The 20,420-nt window shown below is 36.3% G+C and overlaps 2 protein-coding genes across 8 annotated transcripts in view; one reads left to right on the top strand and one right to left on the bottom strand.

Moving 5' to 3' along the window:
- The window catches only part of LOC134740261 (protein GVQW3-like), a 30,755-nt gene extending 12,098 nt beyond the window's left edge, over positions 1 to 18,657 (bottom strand). The window contains exons 1-5 of one of the 4 annotated variants that reach the window (XM_063671195.1): positions 18,303 to 18,424; positions 17,481 to 17,578; positions 14,552 to 14,591; positions 8,301 to 8,395; positions 7,077 to 7,169 (exon numbers count right to left, since the gene is read on the bottom strand). In XM_063671195.1, coding sequence (XP_063527265.1) covers positions 7,095 to 7,169; positions 8,301 to 8,395; positions 14,552 to 14,591; positions 17,481 to 17,522 — 252 coding nt within the window. In that variant the 5' untranslated portion in view covers positions 17,523 to 17,578; positions 18,303 to 18,424 and the 3' untranslated portion in view covers positions 7,077 to 7,094. Of the gene's footprint in view, positions 1 to 7,076; positions 7,170 to 8,300; positions 8,396 to 14,551; positions 14,592 to 14,833; positions 15,003 to 17,480; positions 17,579 to 17,969; positions 18,073 to 18,302 lie in introns of those variants that run through there. The other 3 variants (XR_010127589.1, XR_010127588.1, XR_010127590.1) reach the window with 3 other exon arrangements.
- The window catches only part of ZNF215 (zinc finger protein 215), a 62,590-nt gene that overhangs the window by 35,371 nt on the left and 6,799 nt on the right, over positions 1 to 20,420 (top strand). Inside the window, exon 7 of one of the 4 annotated variants that reach the window (XM_063671194.1) lies at positions 14,877 to 14,957. The exons of 1 other annotated variant lie outside the window; for it this stretch is intronic. In XM_063671194.1, coding sequence (XP_063527264.1) covers positions 14,877 to 14,890 — 14 coding nt within the window. In that variant the 3' untranslated portion in view covers positions 14,891 to 14,957. Of the gene's footprint in view, positions 1 to 6,574; positions 7,439 to 10,832; positions 10,860 to 14,876; positions 14,958 to 20,420 lie in introns of those variants that run through there. 2 more of the 4 variants (XM_063671193.1, XM_054438671.2) reach the window with 2 other exon arrangements.

Raw genomic sequence — 20,420 nt, 5'->3', positions numbered from 1 at the left:
TTGGTCTGTATATCTGTTTTGGTACTAGTACCATGCTGTTTTGGTTACTGTAGCCTTGTAGTATAGTTTGAAGTCAGCAGCCTGATGCCTCCAGCTTTGTTCTTTTTGCTTGGGATTGTCCTGGCTATATGGGCTCTTTTGTGGTTCCATATGAAATTTAAAGTAGTTTTTTCTAATTCTGTGAAGAAAGTCAGTGGTAGCTTCATGAGGATAGCATTGAATCTATAAATTACTTTGGGTGGTATGGCCATTTTCACAATATTGGTTCTTCCTATCCATGAGCTTGGAATATTTTTCCATTTGTTTGTGTCCTCTCTTATTACACATTTCATCTCCTGATTGCTCTGAATTGCATCATTTTAAGCTCTCTGTGTGGCTCACATATATGGAGGCTTTTTTTTTTTTTTTTTTTTTTTTTAACAGGCACTCTGTTATGTAACAAAGTTTGAAATCAAATTTAAGCCTGATTTAAGCCTGGGCACAGTGGCTCACACCTGTAATCCCAGCACTTTGGGAGGCCAAAGTGGGTGAATCACTTGAGCCCTGGAGTTCAAGACCAGCCTGGGCAAAAGGGCAAAATCCCATCTTTACAAAAAACACAAAAGTTAGCCAGGCATGGTGTCACATGTTTGTAATCCCAGGTACCAGGGAGGCTGAGTTGGGAGAATCACCTGAGCCCAGGAGGTTGAGGCTGCAGTGAGTCATGAGCATGCCATTCAACTCCAGCCTGGGCAACAGAGTGAGACCCTGTCTCAAAAAAAAAAATTACTTATATTCATGTCCCTTTTTTCTGGGTAAATGTTTGAATAAAACAAGCCTTGAATAAAACAAGCTGCTTCTGGTTTTCCAAATGCCTCTTTAATTGTTCATTACATTCTATGATTTCTTTGCGTGGGAATTAGTCACTGGCCATATCTTTCCATTATTATGCCATGTGCTGATTCTTCCTAATAAACTGGGTACTTTGTTGTTGAATCACTGGATTTTATTCAGGTTTCCATTTCTAAATGAAATCCAAAATGCGAATTTATTCCATGTCCTTATGCTTTTAAGAAAGAAAGAGCCCTCATATTGATAATTAGAATCTCAGTAACAATGACTTTGCTTCCAAGGATAAACTTGTAAGCTGTGAAAGAACATGTCAAGTATATTGTCACTTTAAGTCCATTGCAATTTCCGTTTACTTTCCTGTATCAAATTTTCTCCAAATATACATTTGAGCTACTCCTTGTGGAATGAAGAAAACTCACATTTTTCCTGATTATCTTAATCTCTGATTACTGAGGTATGATTGCCACCAGAGAGAAAAGCTCTACTAAAAAGATATACTTTTTTCCAAAAGCAAACAAGAAAATTTTCAATTTGTATATGTGTACAAATAACTTGAATGTACTCCATTTTAAATTTTGACTTTGGAATCATATAAATGTTTTATATAATTAAACATAATTGCATCAGTAAAGTGAAAATAGCTAAAAAAAAAAAATTTAGTTAAATGAACCCAACTATATATTGGTAGCAAAAGCACAGAATTATCTCAAGATTTAAAATATAGTATACTTATTAAACACGATGGATTATATCCTAAGAAAAAAAACTGCAAAGAGCTTTAAACTACATACTAAGGCTCTCATCTTTTCATAACTAATATTAGCATTGGTAGTCTGTTATTTTTTATTTTTTGAGACGGCGTCTTGCTTCGTTGCCCAGGCTGGAGTTCAGTGGTGCAATCTTGGCTCACTGCACTCTCCACCTCCTGGGCTCAAGCAATTCTCCTGCCTCAGCCTCCTTGGTAGCTGTAATTACAGGCACCCGCCACCATGCCTGGTTAATTTTTTGTATTTTTAGTAGAGACAGGGTTTCACCATGTTGGCCAGGCTGGTCTCGAACTCATGACCTCAAGTGATCCACCCGCCTTGGCTTCCCGTAGTGCTCGGATTACAAGCGTGAGCCACTGCGCCTGGCCAGCATTGGTATTTTGAAGTATATGTTACCCCCTATGACATATTCTTGTTAATTAAACCTCAATCTATTCAAGCTTCTAGATCTACAAGTGCAGAAAAATATGGAAATACGAATAATACAGGATGATGATAACACTACAAAAATGCAATCAGTGAAATAAAAATATAAAAATTTGTACAGAAAAAATGATCCAATTTCTTTAACAAAATGCATGAGAACAAGTTATAGATGACAAGCGACTTAAGAGGCATATTAACAAGTCCAATGTCTTGCCTTTGTTTAGATCCTGATCTGAACAAATCTACTGTAAAAAGACATTCTTGTAACAATTGGGGAAAATTGAACATGGACTAAGTATTAGAAAATATTTGGGATTTACTGCTATTAACTTTGTTAGGTGATAAAATGTATTTTCGTTATTTTTTAATCCTTGTGTATTAACAGTACACACTAAAGTGTTTACGGGTGAAGTAATGCCTAGGATTTGCTTGAAAATACAGAGAAAAACAAGGGATAATTTAAACCAGAATGACAAATTATTGACATTATTTGAAGCTTGGTGATAAGTGGGCATTCATTATACTGTTCTCTCTATTTTTGTGTATTTTTGAAATTTTCCATCCTGAAAAGTTTTAAAAATAACTTTACCCTGTCTATCTCACCTTTGTCAGTGTGCAGGTACCTACTACAACATATGCTCTGCTGCTTACTGAGCACAAAACTAGATATTCCGAGATTTCCTTCCTTGCAGGTACATGTATACATGTGATAGTTCTAAACAATGGAATGTGCACCAAACATGACAAATGAAGCTTTCAGATCTGCCCCATACAACCCTGTGGGGGAACTCGATCATGCTCTTTTCTTCCTTGCAAGTGATTGGTAGAACAATGACCAGAGCAATCTTGAAAGCCAGGTGTTGCAGATGACAGAGTGCAGACATCCAGAGTAACCTGAAGAGTCATGTGGAGCAAATACCCCTTCAGCCAACTTTAAATATTAGCCCTGGACTGTCACATGAAAAAAAAAATTTGATTAAGTTTGGATCATTACATTTGAGTGTATTTCTTAGAGAAGTCTGCCTCCTTAACTAATAAGGATCATCTCTTATTCTTGCCTGAATCCTCACTGCCTAGCACAGTGTCTGAACATAGCAGATTTTAAAAAATGTGTAAGTATAATAATCCTAAATCCTTTCCATCACATCTGTCAACAATGAATTAATCATATCTCCTTCTATGAGAGATGATTATTCCTCTGTGGCAGAGTTGCTGCTCCTCTGCATTTACATAGCTCTTTGGGCTAGCTCGCGTTACAGTCTTTTCATTGCAGTTTGGTAATACCTTCTCCTCTATCTCCCTGAAGACAGGAATACATTTTTCTGTACTATTTTGTATCCCATTACCAATCAGAATGCCAGGAAGATAGTAGATGCTCAATAAATGCTGACTAATAAATGCCTATCATAGAGAAAACATAAAATGGATAGATTAAAACATGAAAATCTTTGAGTTCTTTGAGTACATATCTTTAGAAAGGAGCAGAGAAGAAAAGAGAATTATTAGATTTTTCTTTAAGAGGAGAAGCCAAGAAATAGGAATTAGACATATAGAAAATTGTTAGGAAGAAATCTATGAAATGATATTATAAGTTCACACATTCTGATTCAGCCTTAGTTAAAATTGTCATCGAACCCATAGACATAAAGTTAACATTTAGTAAGAACTCAAGCTGGGAAGAGAAGGTTGATACAGGTGTTTTTGAGTACATATAGCAGGGTTAGCCATTGTCTTTTAGGAATAAACTGAAAAATATTAGAGTACTTACAGAATAGCTAACAAATTTTAAATTAAAGTCATTTTTAAACTACATATTGTCACTGTAAGGTTGTTTTTGCCAAGTCTATTTACTAAAGGAAATTTTTTTTCCCTGTACTACTCAGAGATTTGTTTTAATAGTTGTCTTCCCAAGGCTACTCATCTGGAACCTTGAGACTGTCTACTATTATCTGGGAAACTACATTAAATGTTTGAGTGAGGTAATTATATTTGTTAATTTAAAATTACAGACTAGGCATCAGTAACCTTTTGTTTTTTTGTAAAGAATGAGATAGTAAATATTTTAGGCTTTATAGGTTATATAGTCACTCTTTGTCAAAACAACTCAATTTTTTACAAAAGCAGCCATAAACAATACATAATGAATGGGTATGACTGTGTTAAAATAAGACTTTATTTACGAAACAGGTGACAGGCCCACATAATTCATCAGCCTCCTTTAGACTAAGTTTATCCTAGGAGACTTTTTTTTTTTGACCATTATTGTAGCAGTTTACTTCCTATAAATTCACAGATTGTTTTTTATATTTAACTCAATAACTATTGAATAAATAGAAACACTGTACACTCTCCTACTAAATTGGGAATGTATCTTTAAGCTTTTCTCCTTGCAAGAGATTTTTGCAAGGAAAATTCATGAGTGATTTTAATAAATAGATTTTAGAGTGGAAGATCTTTTACTTTCATAAATTCCAAAACTCTTATATAAATCAGTGGAAGGTGGAATTTCAAGGAAAGTAGAAATCTTCCCTGGCAAATGCCAAATAAATTTTGACAGAGATGAAACTAAAATAATTCCATTGTATTTTCCTATAAAATGATTACCAAATTCAATGGGAACGCTTTCAGTTTTTGCCCACTCAGTATGATATTGGCCATGGGTCTGTCATAAATAGCTCTTATTATTTTGAGATACGTCCCATCAATACCTAATTTATTAAGAGTTTTTAGCATGAAGCGCTGTTGAATTTTGTCAAAGGCCTTTTCTGCACCTATTGAGATAATCATGTGGTTTTTGTCTTTGGTTCTGTTTATATGCTGATTACATTTATTGATTTGTGTATGTTGAACCAGCTTTGCATCCCAGGGATGAAGCCCACTTGATAATTTTTGTGGGTACATAGTAGGTGTATATATTTATGGGGTACATGAGATATTTTGATACAGGCATGCAATGTAAAATCACATCATGGAGAGTAGGGTATCCATCCCCTCAAGCATTTATCCTTTGTTATGATCCAATTACACACGTAGTTATTTTTAAATGTACAATTATTGACTACAGTCCCATTGTGCTATCCAATAGTAGGTCTTATTCTATTTTTTTTTGTTCCTATTCACCATCCCCACCTGCCTCCCAGCCCCCAACTACCCTTTCCAGCCTCTGAAAACCATCCTTCTATTCTCTATGTCCATGAGTTCAATTGTTTTAACTTTTAGATTCTACAAATAAGTGAGAACATGTGATGTTTGTCTTTCTGTGCCTGACTTATTTCACTTAACATAGTGATCTCCAGTTCTATCCACATTGTTGCAAATGACTGGATCTGATTCTTTTTTATGGCTGAATTACTCCATTGTGTATATGTACCACGTTTTCTTTATCCGTTCCTCTGTTGATGGACACTTAGGTTGATTCCAAATCTTAGCTGTTGTGAACAGTGCTGCAACAAGCATGAAAGTGCAGATATTTCTTTGATATACTGATTTCCTTCTTTTGGATACATACCCAACAGTAGGATTGCTGGATCAGATGGTAGCTCTATTTTTAGTTTTTTGAGAAACCTCCAAACTGTTCTCCATAGTGGCTGTACTAATTTACATTCCCATCAACAGTATACAAGGGTTCCCTTTTCTCTAAATCCTCACCAAATGTTATTGCCTGTCCTTTGGGTATAAGCTGTTTTAACTGGGGTGAAATGATATCTCATTGTAGTTTTGATTTGGATTTCTCTGATCAATGATGTTGAGTACCTTTTCATATGCCTGTTTGCCATTTGTATGTCATCTTCTGATAAATGTTTATTCAAATCATTTGCTGAGTTTTTGACTGGATTATTAGATATTTTCTTATAGAGTTGTTTGAGCTCCTTAAAAGGAATTATTTCTTAAAAGGAAAAACAAAACAAATCTCATGTAAAAGTGGCCTGAGTATCATAAAATTGATTTATTTTCCAAAAAGTCCAATTAATGTCTTAAAATATGAAATGTTGAAATGGAGACCAAGGATGCTAAAAATAATATCTTATGACGAAAATAAGGGCCCAGTAGAGGTTACATGAGAATAAATCCAGAGAACTGGCAGCGTTTAACTGATGAAGAAGCACCTACATTGAGTCCAGAAGATCATATCAGCTAATGAATATATAGAAAATATGTGAAAATGATGTTGCAGTATTGAGGGAACTTAACTGACTTTAGTCTTATCCTCAGACAAAGGAAACGTGGAGGAGTTTTTGTTGTTGTTGTTGTTTTATTTAATAATTCCATTTAAGAAGAAATTGCTTCCTCTCTGACTACTAGCAAATACTTCTTGGTTCTCACCTGGAGAGGTAACTTACAGATTATTTTATTCTCCACTAGTCATCACTCTTGCCCATGCTCCAGCTGAGTGATTACAATTGGCTTGAAAAATCAATATCTCGTTTGTGGAGAGAAATACACATGTATATGTTTTCTGTTTCTTCTATTAGTTTCCTGTGGCTGCTATAGCAAATTACCACAAACTTAATGGCTTAAAACAACACATCTTTATGTTCTTAACGTTCTAGATATCAGACGTCTGAAATCAGTTTCAATGAGCAAAAAGTCAAGATGGTGGCAGCATCGTGCTCTCTCTAGAGGGTCTGGGGAGAATCTGTTCTTCACCTTCTCTAGCTGGCATTCCTGGGCTTGTGGCTACATCACTTCAATCTCTGTCTTTGTGGTCGTATCACCTTCTCTTCTGTGTGAAGTTGATAAGGACTGAATTGTGCCCTCCAAAATTCATGTGTTGAAGCCCTAATTCCGAATACCTCAAATGTGACTACACAGTAGTCCCCCCTTTTCCATGGTTTCACTTTCTGTGTGGTCAACCACAGTCTGAAAATATTAAATGGAAAATTCCAGAAATAAATAATTCATAAGTTTTAAATTCTGAGCCATTCTAAGTAGCGTGATGAAATTTTGCTCTCTTGCTCTGTCCCACCCTGTCCAGCACAGGATGTGAATGATCCTTTGTCCAGTATATCTGTACTATATACTCTACCTGACTGTTAGTCACTTAGCAGTTACCTTGGTAATTAGATTTTTTTAAATATAGATGTATATAAGGCTCTGTAATATCCGAGGTTTCAGGCATCCACTGGGGGTGTTGGAATGCATCCCCTGTGGATAAGGAGAAACCGTTATATTTGGAGACAGGGCCTTTAAAGAGATGATTAAGTTAAAATAAGACCATTAGAGTGGGCCATAATCCAATCTGTCTGGTATCCTTATAAGAGGAGATTTGGACCTACAGAGGGACCCAGGTATGCATGTGAAGGAACATGTGAAGACAGATGGAGGCCTCAGAAAAAAACCAAACCTGCTTACACCTTGATCTTGGAATTTTAGCTTCCAAAATTGTGAGAAAATAAATTTCTGTTGTTTATGCCATCCAGTCTGTGATATTTTGTGATAATGAATACACTCTTGTGACAACAAACCCACTCCCAAGATAACATTAACTCATGAATGCAGGCAGAGCCCTAGCGACCTAATCACTCATAAAATTGAAATATATATACTTAACACTGTTGCACTGAGTTTTAAGTTTCCAAAACATGAACTTTGAGGGACACGTCTAAGCCACAGCAAAAGGAAACCATAAAGATCAGAGACTCGAATCTGGGAAAAGGCAATAGCTCACTCTGTTGGTGAATTTCAACCCCATCAGTGTAATGCCTTTTTTTCTAACTAACATTACTAAGCATTTACTACCCAGAAACTGATTCAAAAATAATGTTATCTCCCATTTATATGAAATGTCTAATATAGATAAAACAGTGTTCAGTTAGTGAACCCAAGTGTTCCATCAGTAGGAGAATGGATAAATTTACTATGATATATTCATAAAAATAGCAATAAAAAGGAATGTGCTTTGCTGAGTGAATGAAGCCTTAGAAGAGAAAATAATCTATGGTTTCATTTACATGAAGTTCTTGAACAGGCAAAACTGATCTATGGTGGAAAACATTCAGAACAGAGATTACCTCTGGTGGATGGTGTTGGGGACTGATTAGAAAAGGGCATTTGACAAAGCTCAGTGAATATACATTTAGGAGCCAAGTTGAAAACAAATATTGAACTCTGATTAATATGTATGCTGCAATATGTAGGAGACAGCATACTGATATCTCTAGTTTCACTTGAAATGATTGAAAAATATGGATTGATGGATGACAGAAAAATAGATGGACAGGTATGATAAATCCAATATGGTAGAAGGTGAATAGAAGGTCAGGTATAGTGGCTCACACTTGTTATTCCAGTGCTTTGGGAAACTGATGCAGGAAGATCACTTGAGGTCAGGAGTTCAAGACTAGCCTGGGCAACATAGCAAGCCTCCACCTCTACCAAAAAAAATGTATTCACTGTAAAATTCTTTCAACTTTATGCTTGAAAATATTCATAATAAAACGTTAGAAACATGGTTAATATCCACCTATATACTTAATTTTAAAACATTAATTGGGATTAGTTGAAATATAAGATGAATAAAAATGAGAAATGTAAACTCATAAATTGAAATATGTTTTCCAGCTCTATCACTGCTAAGATAGTGTTGCTGCCTAACAGCAGCACTTCTGCTCACTATTATAATAAAATTACCATGTTCCCCATTGCCTAAATTTTATACTATTTTAAAGCTCTTATCCACCAAAAGGAACAAGCACACCTTGCCATGTAATGGAATACAAATCTTGGATCAGTACAACATAGGGATATATGTGCCAATTACCAATTTATTGTCTCTCAGCCCCCAGTCCACCTTTCTTTGTCCAACTCTACGATACTGTACTCTGAGTGACATAGTAGCAATACTGTTTCCAAGAATATCAGGGACAATGTTGAAAGGATAAAGGAATAAATCTAAAGGGACTCCTGCTAGCAAATTTTACAGTTTGCTTATTGAATAACACAGTAATAATAATAATAACAATTGTGGTATATTAGAACAAGCTGAGTCTGTGAAAAACCATAGATTTATAATAACTTGATTTTTAAGCTTTTAGAAGAAGAGTTTATATGGACATTGTGTTTCTTCTGTTACTTATATCTGTTTATAAGTACTTGCTCTTTTTGTCTGTGTAAGCAGGAAAGACAAATACTTTGAATAAGCCAAATAGTCCAATTAAAAGGAGGAACTATTTTAGGAACAGTAATGAATAATCAGTGCTGTGATTTTCACATAACATCCAAGTAGAAGAAGGAGGTTAAGTAGCATGTTTAAATGTCCTAAAGAGGAGAAGTAACTTGGCTGAACTGATTCTTCATCTCCTAACAGGTAGCTCTATTAATTATAATACTAATAAAAATTTGTTGCTTTTAAATGTTATTAACAGACTAAGTCAAAATATAATGACATAATGACTTATAAAGTATTGACTAAGAAAATAATTTTAAAATATATTGCTGAGAGGACGGGGATAGGGGGCAAGAAAATAAAACCTACATGACAGCTGTAAACGTGACAGACTTACAGATGTAAAATGTATTTTTTAAAAGCTTATTTATCTTACTTTGTTTTTCAACCAATTTCCTGAAACATAACCTAGAAAATTATGTCAATTGTTAACATTAAAAAGCAACAAGTACACATGCACGCGTGCACACACACACACACACAACAAAATTTAAACGCTAAAAATGAAGTTCAGCCCAATGATTGGTGGTTCAGGATCATATTAATTTGGAAGAAGCATTAAGTTCCTTTGTCAACAATCAGTTAACAAATCCCAGAAGCTATGTATGTATGCCTTTTGTGTTTGTTAAAATTACTGCAGTCATTGGAAGAAATCAAAATAATACCAAAACTCCAAGAAAAATTAAAAATATAGCTTATTTTGCTACAAAAATTATATAAAAATTAAAATAATAAATGAATTAAACATGTTATTTTAGAACAGGTTTAGGTGTAACTAGCAATGTTCTGTAATCATAAATATCAGTTTGATATTTAATGGTTTGGAAGTGATTCAAAAGTCTACAATACTAAATTCAGTTGCAATCGTTTAAAATACTCCAAAGTTTTAATAAGACAGTGCTCTAGAAAAATTAGTTTTCAATGTTTGAATTATTAAACAGTTTAATAAACTAAGTGTACAAATAGTTGCAGTTTTCCTTTTTGTTCTTGAGTATTAAGTAATCTATCAAAATCAGCCAGTCATTTGAAAAATGAAATTAAACTGATCTTAGTTTACTTTTTATAAGAATATAAATTCCAAATGTATCGAAGTTTTAAATATGAGAACTAAAATAATTTTTAAAAACTAGAACACAGATATATCTTTTTAAAAATATTATGAAGTGGAAATAGCAAACTCAGAGACATTGTTTTAAACCTGTTAAAGTTTTTATATATTAGAAAATACAAATAAAACCAAAAATAAACTGGGAGAAATAGTTTCACTACATATGGCAAATGAAGTGCTAATATCTCTAACATAAAAAGCTGATAAAAATAAGGAAAAATAAGGAAAAGACAAAGCATCAAGTAGAAATCTGGCAAAGAATATAATCCAAAATGCTACAGAAAAAGTAAAAATGAATGATAAATACATATAAAGGTGATAGGCTTATCTAATATTTAAAGAATTATAAAGTTTAACACCAGTACAGCATTTTTTCTCTTATGAGACTAAAAGCCTAAAACATGATAGTACTCAGTATTGGTAAAGGATATAAAAATTAACATACTCTCAAACGCTATCTTTGGGGGTATGAAGTGGTAAAATATTTCAGGAAGATAATTTGACAATGTCCCTTAATTTTTTTTTTTTTTTTCAGATGGAGTTTCCCTTTTGTTGCCCAGGCCAGAGTGTAATGATGCAGTCTCGGCTCACTGCAACCTCTACCTCTGGGTTCAAGTGATTCTCCTGCCTCAGCCTCCTGAGTAGCTGGGATTACAGGCACCCACCACCATGCCTAGCTAATTTTTTGTGTTTCTAGTAGAGATGACGTTTCACCATGGTCACCAGGCTGGTCTTGAACTCCTGACCTCAAGTGATCCGCCCACCTCAGCCTCCTAAGGTGCTGGGATTACAGGCGTGAGCCACCGCGCCCAGCTGTCCCTTAACATTTTAAATCCCCTCATTTAGCTATTCTATTTCTAGAAACTTATTTTTACAAAAAAAATTCACAAATGCACACAAAAATGTATGCATGAAGATATTTGTCACAGCGTTGGTTGTAATAATATGGAATTAGGTCAAATATTTATCAGTAAAAGACTAAGTCATATTGTGCATATATTGAAATATGTGATAAACCTAAATTTACTGACAATCTGCCCATGATTTACTTTTATGGGAAAAAAGGTGAAATTTATTGTATATGGTATGATTCCATAGTTTGAAAACTAAAATATAAATTGGTATGTTGCTACCTGCACAAAGAGGGAAAAATTACATAAACTAACTTTTTAGAAGCCATTTTATCCAGATAGTAAGATAAAATTGGGTTTTCACAATCTTACATTTCTCTTATAGAAGTAAAAAATAGTTAAAAAGAGAACAGACCAGTAATAGGTTCCAAAATTGAATCAGTAATAAAAACCCTACCAACCAAAAAACTGCACTGGTCCAGATGGATTCACAGCCGAATTCCACCAGATGTACAAAGAAGACATAGCATCAATCCTACTGAAACCATTCCAAAAAATTGAGGAGCGGGGCTCCTCTGTAACTCATTCTCTAAAGGCAGCATCACCCTGAGACAAAAACCGGCAAAGACACAATGAGAAGAGAAAACTCCAGACCAATGTCCCTGATGAACATAGACACACCAATTCTCAACAAAATACTAACAAACCAAATCCAGCAGCACACCAAAAACATAATTCACCATGATGAAGTAGGCTTTATTCCTGGAATGCAAGGTTGATTCAACATATGCAAGTCAATAAATGTGATTCATCACAAAAACATAATTAAAAGGAAAAAAACTAATCTCAATATTTACATAAAAAGCTTTCGATAACATCGAATGTCCCTTCATGATAAAAAGCCCAATACAATAGATACCTAAGGAACACACCTCAATAAGAGCCATCTATGACAAACCCACAGCCAACATTATACTAAAAAGGCAAAATCTAGAACCATTCCCCTTGATAACTAGAACAAGACAAAGATGGCCACGCTCACCACTCCTATTCAACTTAGTGCTGGAAGTCCTAGCTGGAGCCATCAGGTAAGAGAAAGAAATGCATCCAAATAGGAAAAGAAGTCAAGCTATCTATCTTCACTGATGATATGATTCCATACTTAGAAAACACTAAAGACTCTGCAAAAAGGCTCCTAGAGCTTATAAACAATTTCAGCAAAGTTTCAGGATACAAAATCAATGTACAGAAATCAGTAGCATTTATATATACCAATAACATTTAAGCTGAGAGCCAAATCAAGAATGCAATCCTATTTATAGTAGCCTCAAAAAGAATAAAATACCTAAGAATACAGAGAGCCAAAGAGGTGAAGAATCTCCACAAGGAGAATTACAAAACACTGTTAAATCAAAGATGACACAAAAAGAAAAAAGGTCCCATGCTCATGTATTGGAAGAATCAATATCATTTAAATGGCCATACTGCCCAAAGCAATTCACAATTCAACACTATTCCTATTAAACTATCAACATAATTTTTCACAGAATTAGAAAAAACTATTCTGAAGTTAATGGAACCAAAAAAGAGCTCGAATATCCAAAGCAATAAGTAAAAAAGAACAAAGCCAGAGGCATCATATTACCCAACTTCAAACTATATACTACAATGCTACAGTAACCAAAATGCATGATTCTGGTATAAAAACAGACACATAGACCAATACAACAGAATAGAGAATCCAGAAATAAAGCCACATGCCCACAACCATCTTTGACAAAGTCAGCAACAATAAGCAATGGTGAAAAAACTCCCTATTCAATAAATGATGCTGGGATAACTGGCTAGTCATATGCAAAAAAATGAAACTAGACCCCTACCTAACACCATAAACCAAAACTAACTCAAGATGTATTAAAGACTTAAATATAAAGCCTCAAACTACAAAAATCCTAGATGAAAACCTAGGAAATACCCTTCTTGATATTGGCCTTGGGAAATAATTTATGGCTAAGTCGTCTTGCAACAAAACCAAAAATTGACAAGTGGAACCTAATTAAAGAGCTTCTGCCCAGCAAGAGAGATCATCAAAGGAGTAAACAGACAACCTAGAGAATGGTAGAAAGTATTTGTAAACTATGCATCCAACAAAGGTCTAATATCCAGAATCTATAAGGAACTTAAATCAACAAACAAAAACCCCATTAAAAATGAGCAAAGGACATGAACAGACACTTTTCAAAAGAAGATATACAAGCAGTCAACAAATATATGAAAAAATGCTCATCATCACTAACAGGAAAGTGCAAATCAAAACCCCATTGGGATACTATCTCACACCAGTCAAAATGACTTTTATTAAAAAGTCAAAAAAAAACAAAAAACAAAAAACAACAGATGTTGGTGAGGCAGCATCTGTTTCTCTGTTTCCCTGCAGAGAAAAGCGAATACTTATACATTGTTTGTGGGGATGTAAACTAGTTGAGCCAACCGTGGAGAGCAGTTTGGAGATTTCTCAAATAATTGAGGGTTGAACTACCATTTGACCCAGCAATACGACTTCTGGGTACATACACAAAAGAAAATAAATCATTTTACCAAAAAGACACATGCACCCATATGTTCATTGCAGAACTATTCACAATAGCAAAGACATGGTGACCATCAATGGTGGATTGTATACAGAAAATGTGGTACATATATACCAAGGAATACTATGAAGCCATAAAAACGAATGATATTATGTCTTTCACAGCAACATGATACAGCTGGAAACCATTACCTAAGCAAAATAACACAGAAACAGAAAACCAAATACCACTGGTTCTCATTTATACCACAGAGCTAAACATTGGGTACACATGATCATAAAAATGGGAAAAATAGACACTGGGGAATACAAGAGGTGGGAGGAAAGCAGTGGGGAAGAGTTGAAATAAACTACCTTTGGGTACTATACTCATTAACTGGATGACACATTAATTTGTGCTCCAAACTTCAGCATCATGTAACATACATTTGTAACAAACTTGCACACGTACCCCCTGACCGTAAGATAAAAGTTGAAAAAAGAAAAAAGAAAAAGAAATCCACACATAGGCATCTGGTATGTATATCTATCTTTTGTTATCTTAAGAATTTGTTTAGAATGAGCCAGTTGCCCTGCAGCTTATTAACTCAAAGAAACTAGTCACAGTCAAGTTTCTGAAAATGCAAAGATGCAGGTAGATGATAAAGCACTCACCAAAGTAATAACATCCATTGTAGTCTCTAGTAACCAGTCAGTTGTTATTCTGCTATAAACCTTGACATATCACAGTATGTCTTCTTTCAAATTGCACCCCACTAACCCCACCTCTGACAAATTACATGGCATTTCAGCATGGAGAGAGGAAGGACTTACCTGGGATTTGGCCATTTCTTCTTCTTAAGCAAGTGAAGAACTGGAAAAAAAAAAAAAAAAGAAAAGTAATTATAATCAGAGCTTACCTTACAGCTCCAGATTAATCACTTTTAAAACCTCACTTAACTATATCTAAGAACATTCTGTAGGAGACTGAATCCCTGTGTCCTGTGGAAGGAAGAACCATGTTGAAGTAGTGTGACCTGTCAGATTAAATGTTAAGTAAAAATTTGGAGCAACAGCAATTCATAATCATAACCAATGCATAATGTGTTCAATTACCTTGTAGAGAATTATACCCATGACTTCTTCCTCACATCGATAGGGAGAACACACTGAAGGAAGCAGAATGAGGGGCACTAAGCACTGCAGGAGAAGATGGGGATGGCAGACTCAGCTTGACCAAAGAAATCAATCACATCTTGGTAAAGTAAGCCACTCTCATCTGTGTCTGGATTAGAGTAGGATGAACATCAGAAAAGGGCTCTGTAATCAGCCTCCTTTACTAGGCTTTAATGTAACTGATTTTCCCTTTATTATCTCCTAAACTCCTAATTTAGAACAGCATATAATAAAGCCTTTTTGTGCAGCTTTCTATCCAGGCACCAAGAGGGTAAACCAAGCCCTTATATGCAGAACTGACATACAATGCCCTCCTCCAAAATGGTAGCAACAACCATCTCTGTACCCTCAAAAGTGAACTTGTTGAGGGCAAGACTTAGGTGTCCTATCACACCGAATCCCAGAGAAAGAAAACAAGATAGAATTAAATTGGCCTGTGTTTGTTCTTCAGCCTCCCCATCAGAGCTGAACTAGAGATGACTCAAACACAAAATCATTAGGGTTCCTGGGGTTTGTGGTAAAATGGAATATGAGATATGCTAAAGATGTTTTCACTACAAAACACTCAAAATAACCAAATAAATATAACATCTTGATAATTTTGAACTTTACCTGAGCTATGTGATCCTATAATCCTCTTAAGAATCTAGGGTGTGGTCGCTCATGCCTGCAATCCCAGCACTTTGGGAGGCCGAGGCAGGCAGAACACAAGGTCAGGAATTTGAGACCAGCCTGGCCAACATGGTGAAACCCCATCTCTATTAAAAATACAAAAATTAGCCAGGCATGGTGGCGGGTTCCTGTAATCCCAACTACTCGGGAGGCTGAGGCAGGAGAATTGCTTGAAGCTGGGAGGCAGAGGTTGCAGTGAGCCCAGATCGTGCCAATGCACTCCAGCCTGGGTGACAGAGTGAGATCCGTCTCAAAAAAAAAAAAGGTATTATGTTGGTGCAAAAATAATTGCAGTTTTTACGATAAAAGTAATGGTAAAAACTTTTGCACCAAGCGAATAAAATTGACCTCTGGGAAAAAACATTAGCAGTCTGATCAAACATCCCACTTTCCCAAACCTACTTCTTTCTAGCCATGTTTACGCCTCCCTATAAAAGAAGTAGACATGGGTTCTGGAGCAAGGACATTCTTTCTGGAGAAGATAACTAGTCACCCTTTGAAAAGAAGCTTCTGACATACTACTAGGCCCTAGTGGACACTGAACACCTACCTGGAACATCAAATGACTAGATAGCCACACCCACCCATGAACTGAGTATTGTCAGATCAACCAAGTTATAAAATTGGATAGGTACTATAGCAGTCCATCATAGGAGGGAAATGGTATGTTTGAGATTGATTCAGAGGGCTAAAATTTCATGAATAGGTGGCCCAGACTCCCATGTTCCCTAGCTCTGCTGCACTCTTGGCTCTTCCTAAACTTGTATCCATGGCCCTAAAAGTAGCTTCCTGTGACCAGCTGACAGAGGAAGTGAAAACACAGGCCTGGGTCACAGAAGAGTTGGCTCAATATTGCAACCGCACCAGACAAATCTGGTTCAATTTTTATGTAACAAGGTTGTGAGTTATTTTTCAATTCCCATGGACCCTCAGGTCATGTAACCTGAGTATGCCCAGATAAACCAAGCCTGCAACCATAGGGAGAACCTAATGCTCAGACCTAGCAGCAGAAACTGAATTAAGAAGCAGACACTGCATGTCATAACCCAGGATCGAATCAAATTGAGCTCTGGCATCACCTCCATGGCAGGATCCAATCAGATAATGCCTCCCAGCACTACCTCATTGCAAGATCCAATCAGATCATGCTTCATTGCCCTATGCTTATAAAACCCAACCCCGCCCCTGGCTCAGGGAGACAGATTTGAGCCTTTCCTCTTGTCTCCTTGCAGGTCAACTTATAATTAAGCTTTTTCTATTTTTGAAAGCTTGTGCCAAAGTATTGGTCTCCATGTGTATCAGGCAGCAAGCCCATGGATTTCTTCGTAGCAGTATGTTGGAGCCAAAATCATACTGCTGCTGTACCTCAGCCCCACTCAAGGATAGCCTTAACAATGGTGAAGGGAAATCTTTCCAGTGGCAAAGTCACAAAAAAATGTTGAAAAATGTATTATCTATGTTTTAAAGGAAAATTAATGTTCATTATACAATGGAATACGATCTTTCAAAAATTCTTAAGAATGTCTTTCTGTTGTCTTTATATATATTGGGTGGATATTACCTAATTCTAATTAGTCAATTCCAGATACCCCAAACACACACACACACACACACACACACACACACACACACGTGCACGCACACACAAAGGGGACTTTGAAAAAGAAGGGTGATGAGAATATACTTGTCCCTACCAGGTATATATTCACATTATAAAACCAAAGTCATTTAAATTAGTGTGGCACTCCTGCAAAAATTCAACAGACCAGGAAAAATGAGAATCAAGCAACAATTATAAGAGCTTGTTTATGAAAAAGAATCACAAACCAGTGACTGGAGAAGGCATTATGGAAATTGGCAAAATATGTAGACATAGGCAGGAAATCAAGTTAGCATCACACTTGATAACACATACCAAAATTATATCCTCCTTTTCAAAGCTTTCCAGCCTCATCATGTGAGAAAACTGTTTTCATCAATGCCCTGACTTTAATCCTGGACAAGCTGCCTGGCCTGTAGGAAAGAGCAAAGAGTCTCAGGTTGCAAACCTTATAATAATCATGGTAGAGTTCTGGACAACCGCTTACTATTTCTTTGCCTGCATTTCTTCATGGTCGAAATGGATGGCTCCTTGTTATCTGTGATTCCACTTTCCCCTAGCCTCCCTGCTTTCCTCCAGGATATCCAGCACCAGCCAGTGTACAGGCCCAAGGTCTGGACACCCTCCCTGCCTCTGGCTCCACTAAGACACTGCCTGCGGCAGGGCTGGGGCTGTGGCAGCACACACCGTCAGGGCTGGTACTCCAGTGCTCCCCCGCCCACCACAGTAGATGAGGGCCCTACCCTAGAGCCCCTCAGGCCTCCTGCACTTACTGCCACCAAACTCCAAGTCACCCCTACACACCCACAACTGCTTTTTTACTTCCTCCTTAAGAGCTTAGGCTCAGCCTTCTTTTTCCCTTTGTGCTGTCAGTATCTCATCTCAGTTCAACATTTGTAAGTAAACTAAACAATGCTTTAGAATCTTTATGACTTCTACACTTCTAGAATTCTCATATTTTCATTGCATGGCTCATATTTTCATGATTTTGTGTCCAAATTCTACTTTGCCTCTGACTTTCTGTACGATTAATTATAACTCATTTGGTAATATTTTAATACCACTTTTAATTTCTAATATACTCTCTTAGATTGACTGGTTAGCCAGAGCAAGCTTATTATTACTACAACTAGTTACCTGTCAATTTGTCAGAACGCCACTGGCTCTACTGGCATCTCCCCATGAACCGCCTCTTGGTGTTCATAACGTTGTGTAGTCCCCTTCCTGTGAATCTAGGGTGGTCCTGTGACTCTTTTTCCCTAATAGAATATGGCAGAAGTGATAGTTTGCACCGAAATTTCATGAAGGGCTGGAAGTTTCTGCTCTCGAGCTCTTAGGATCCCTGAGCAACCCAGGAAGAATCCAGGAATTCTGCTGGAAATGCCATGTAGAAACTATGTGAAGAGGGAGAAGTCCTGAAACTACATGCAGAGAGAAAAAGCACAGCCCAGCTTGTTCCTTAATGCAATCACAGGAATGCACACGGCAAGACGAGCAGAACCAAGCAGCTCAGCTCAGCCTAGCCCAGATTTCACAATTGTGAGCAAATAAAATGGTTGTTGTTAGGTAAAATGGCAATAGATAACTAAAACATCAGTGTTAGCAAAGTGGCATAATTAATATATTGTCAAAGTTGTATTTCAAGAGTGAAGACTGCTAATAATGGCCAAAGAATCTGTGATGCTTCCGCAACCATCAATAGGATAAACATGCTATAAATAATATGACAGGATATCAACTTTGTCTTAAATCAACCTTTTTACACTAACAGTAAAGTGTAAATAAAATGTGTAAATTGTCCTCAGCGGGAAAAATACTCAGCTATATTAGATTTCGAGGACAGGACTGACAGATCGTGCTGTGCCACAGAATTATATCACATGCTGTGAGAAAGCTGTTCCTCACCAAGGGGCCCATAGAATCAACCATTGGGACTTTTCTTTCAGCTTCTACAATGAACACATTTCTAACATGTACCAGCTCTGAGGTCTGAACTAGTCATCCAGCTATGTATGCTTTCATTCTGGGACATCTGACCCAGGTTAAGGTTCTGGCTAGTCACATTATTGTTAAGTAAACAGGAGCATAGGAGAGCTACGGTAATACTGTTTTTAAATGAACTCCATCTTAAAACCAGCAAGGCACATTCCTTGCCAGTCACAATGCACAGTCATAACATGTTTTTGGCTAAGGAAGCAGTTTAGTAATGCTTGCAAGGATAAACTCCTATGATGGCAGAATGTCCAGATGTCCCAGTATCACATAACAATGTATGCTTTTAAGATATAGTCATGCTTTGATGTACTTATGCACCAAAATGCCAAAGAAAACTTTTTAAAAACAACAAAGTACTAAATTTTGTCATGCTGTCAGCCTACCCCCACATAGACATAATAGTTTTTACATACAAGAAGAGTTTAAAACAAAGAAGGCACATTCCTCCATTTCGTTTCTGAGGACACCCTACTCTGTATCTGGGTAGCTTTCAATAAACTCTCTTCTCACTGTACTCTGCAACTCACCTTGAATTCCTTCCTGCTTAGTCCCAAGAGTTCTCTCTTAAGGTCTGGATTGGGACCTCTTTTTCTGGCAACACTATTTCCTACTTCATTTTAGCCTCTGATCCTCAGAGGAATCACTTTGAACTGATTCTTTTTGTATCTACCTACCTATTTCTAAATACTGCACTATGCTTATGCGGTAAGATTGACAATTTTAGGTACTCCCTTCTGCTTTTTTTCTATTATGGGAGATGGAAATTTGGTGTTTTTATACCCCCTCTCACCCTTCCGTGATCCTACTAATATAGTTTCTATCAATTTTTTGTTAATTTATTTTCAGTGATAACATTTTTATGACTATGCCATATTGTCTAAACGGAGATAAGCAGTGTTCTATGATTACATTTTCTTCCTTATCCTATTTTTTGTTCTTTCTTATGCCTTTATGTTTGATTGGCTTGCCTAGATTTTATATACAGTTTAACCTCATTACTAATGGATTTCATATTTGTAAATTCACCTACTCACTACAATTTATTTGTAACCAAAATCAATACTTGTAGCACTTTTCCCAGTCATTTGTACACATGTGCAGAGCAGAGCAAATTTCAAGTTGCCCAAGGTGCATGTGACCAGCTGAGGTTGAACAAAGCAATGCCATACCTTCTTGTTTTAGCTCTTCTACCATAAGAAGCATCCTTTTCACAATATATTTAGTGCTGTTTTAGCATTTTTGTGCTTTTTGTTGATTTTT

This window comes from Pongo pygmaeus, chromosome 9 (genome assembly GCF_028885625.2).
Source record: "Pongo pygmaeus isolate AG05252 chromosome 9, NHGRI_mPonPyg2-v2.0_pri, whole genome shotgun sequence".
Lineage (NCBI taxonomy): Eukaryota > Metazoa > Chordata > Mammalia > Primates > Hominidae > Pongo > Pongo pygmaeus.
This window is presented reverse-complemented; position numbering and strand designations above follow the sequence as displayed.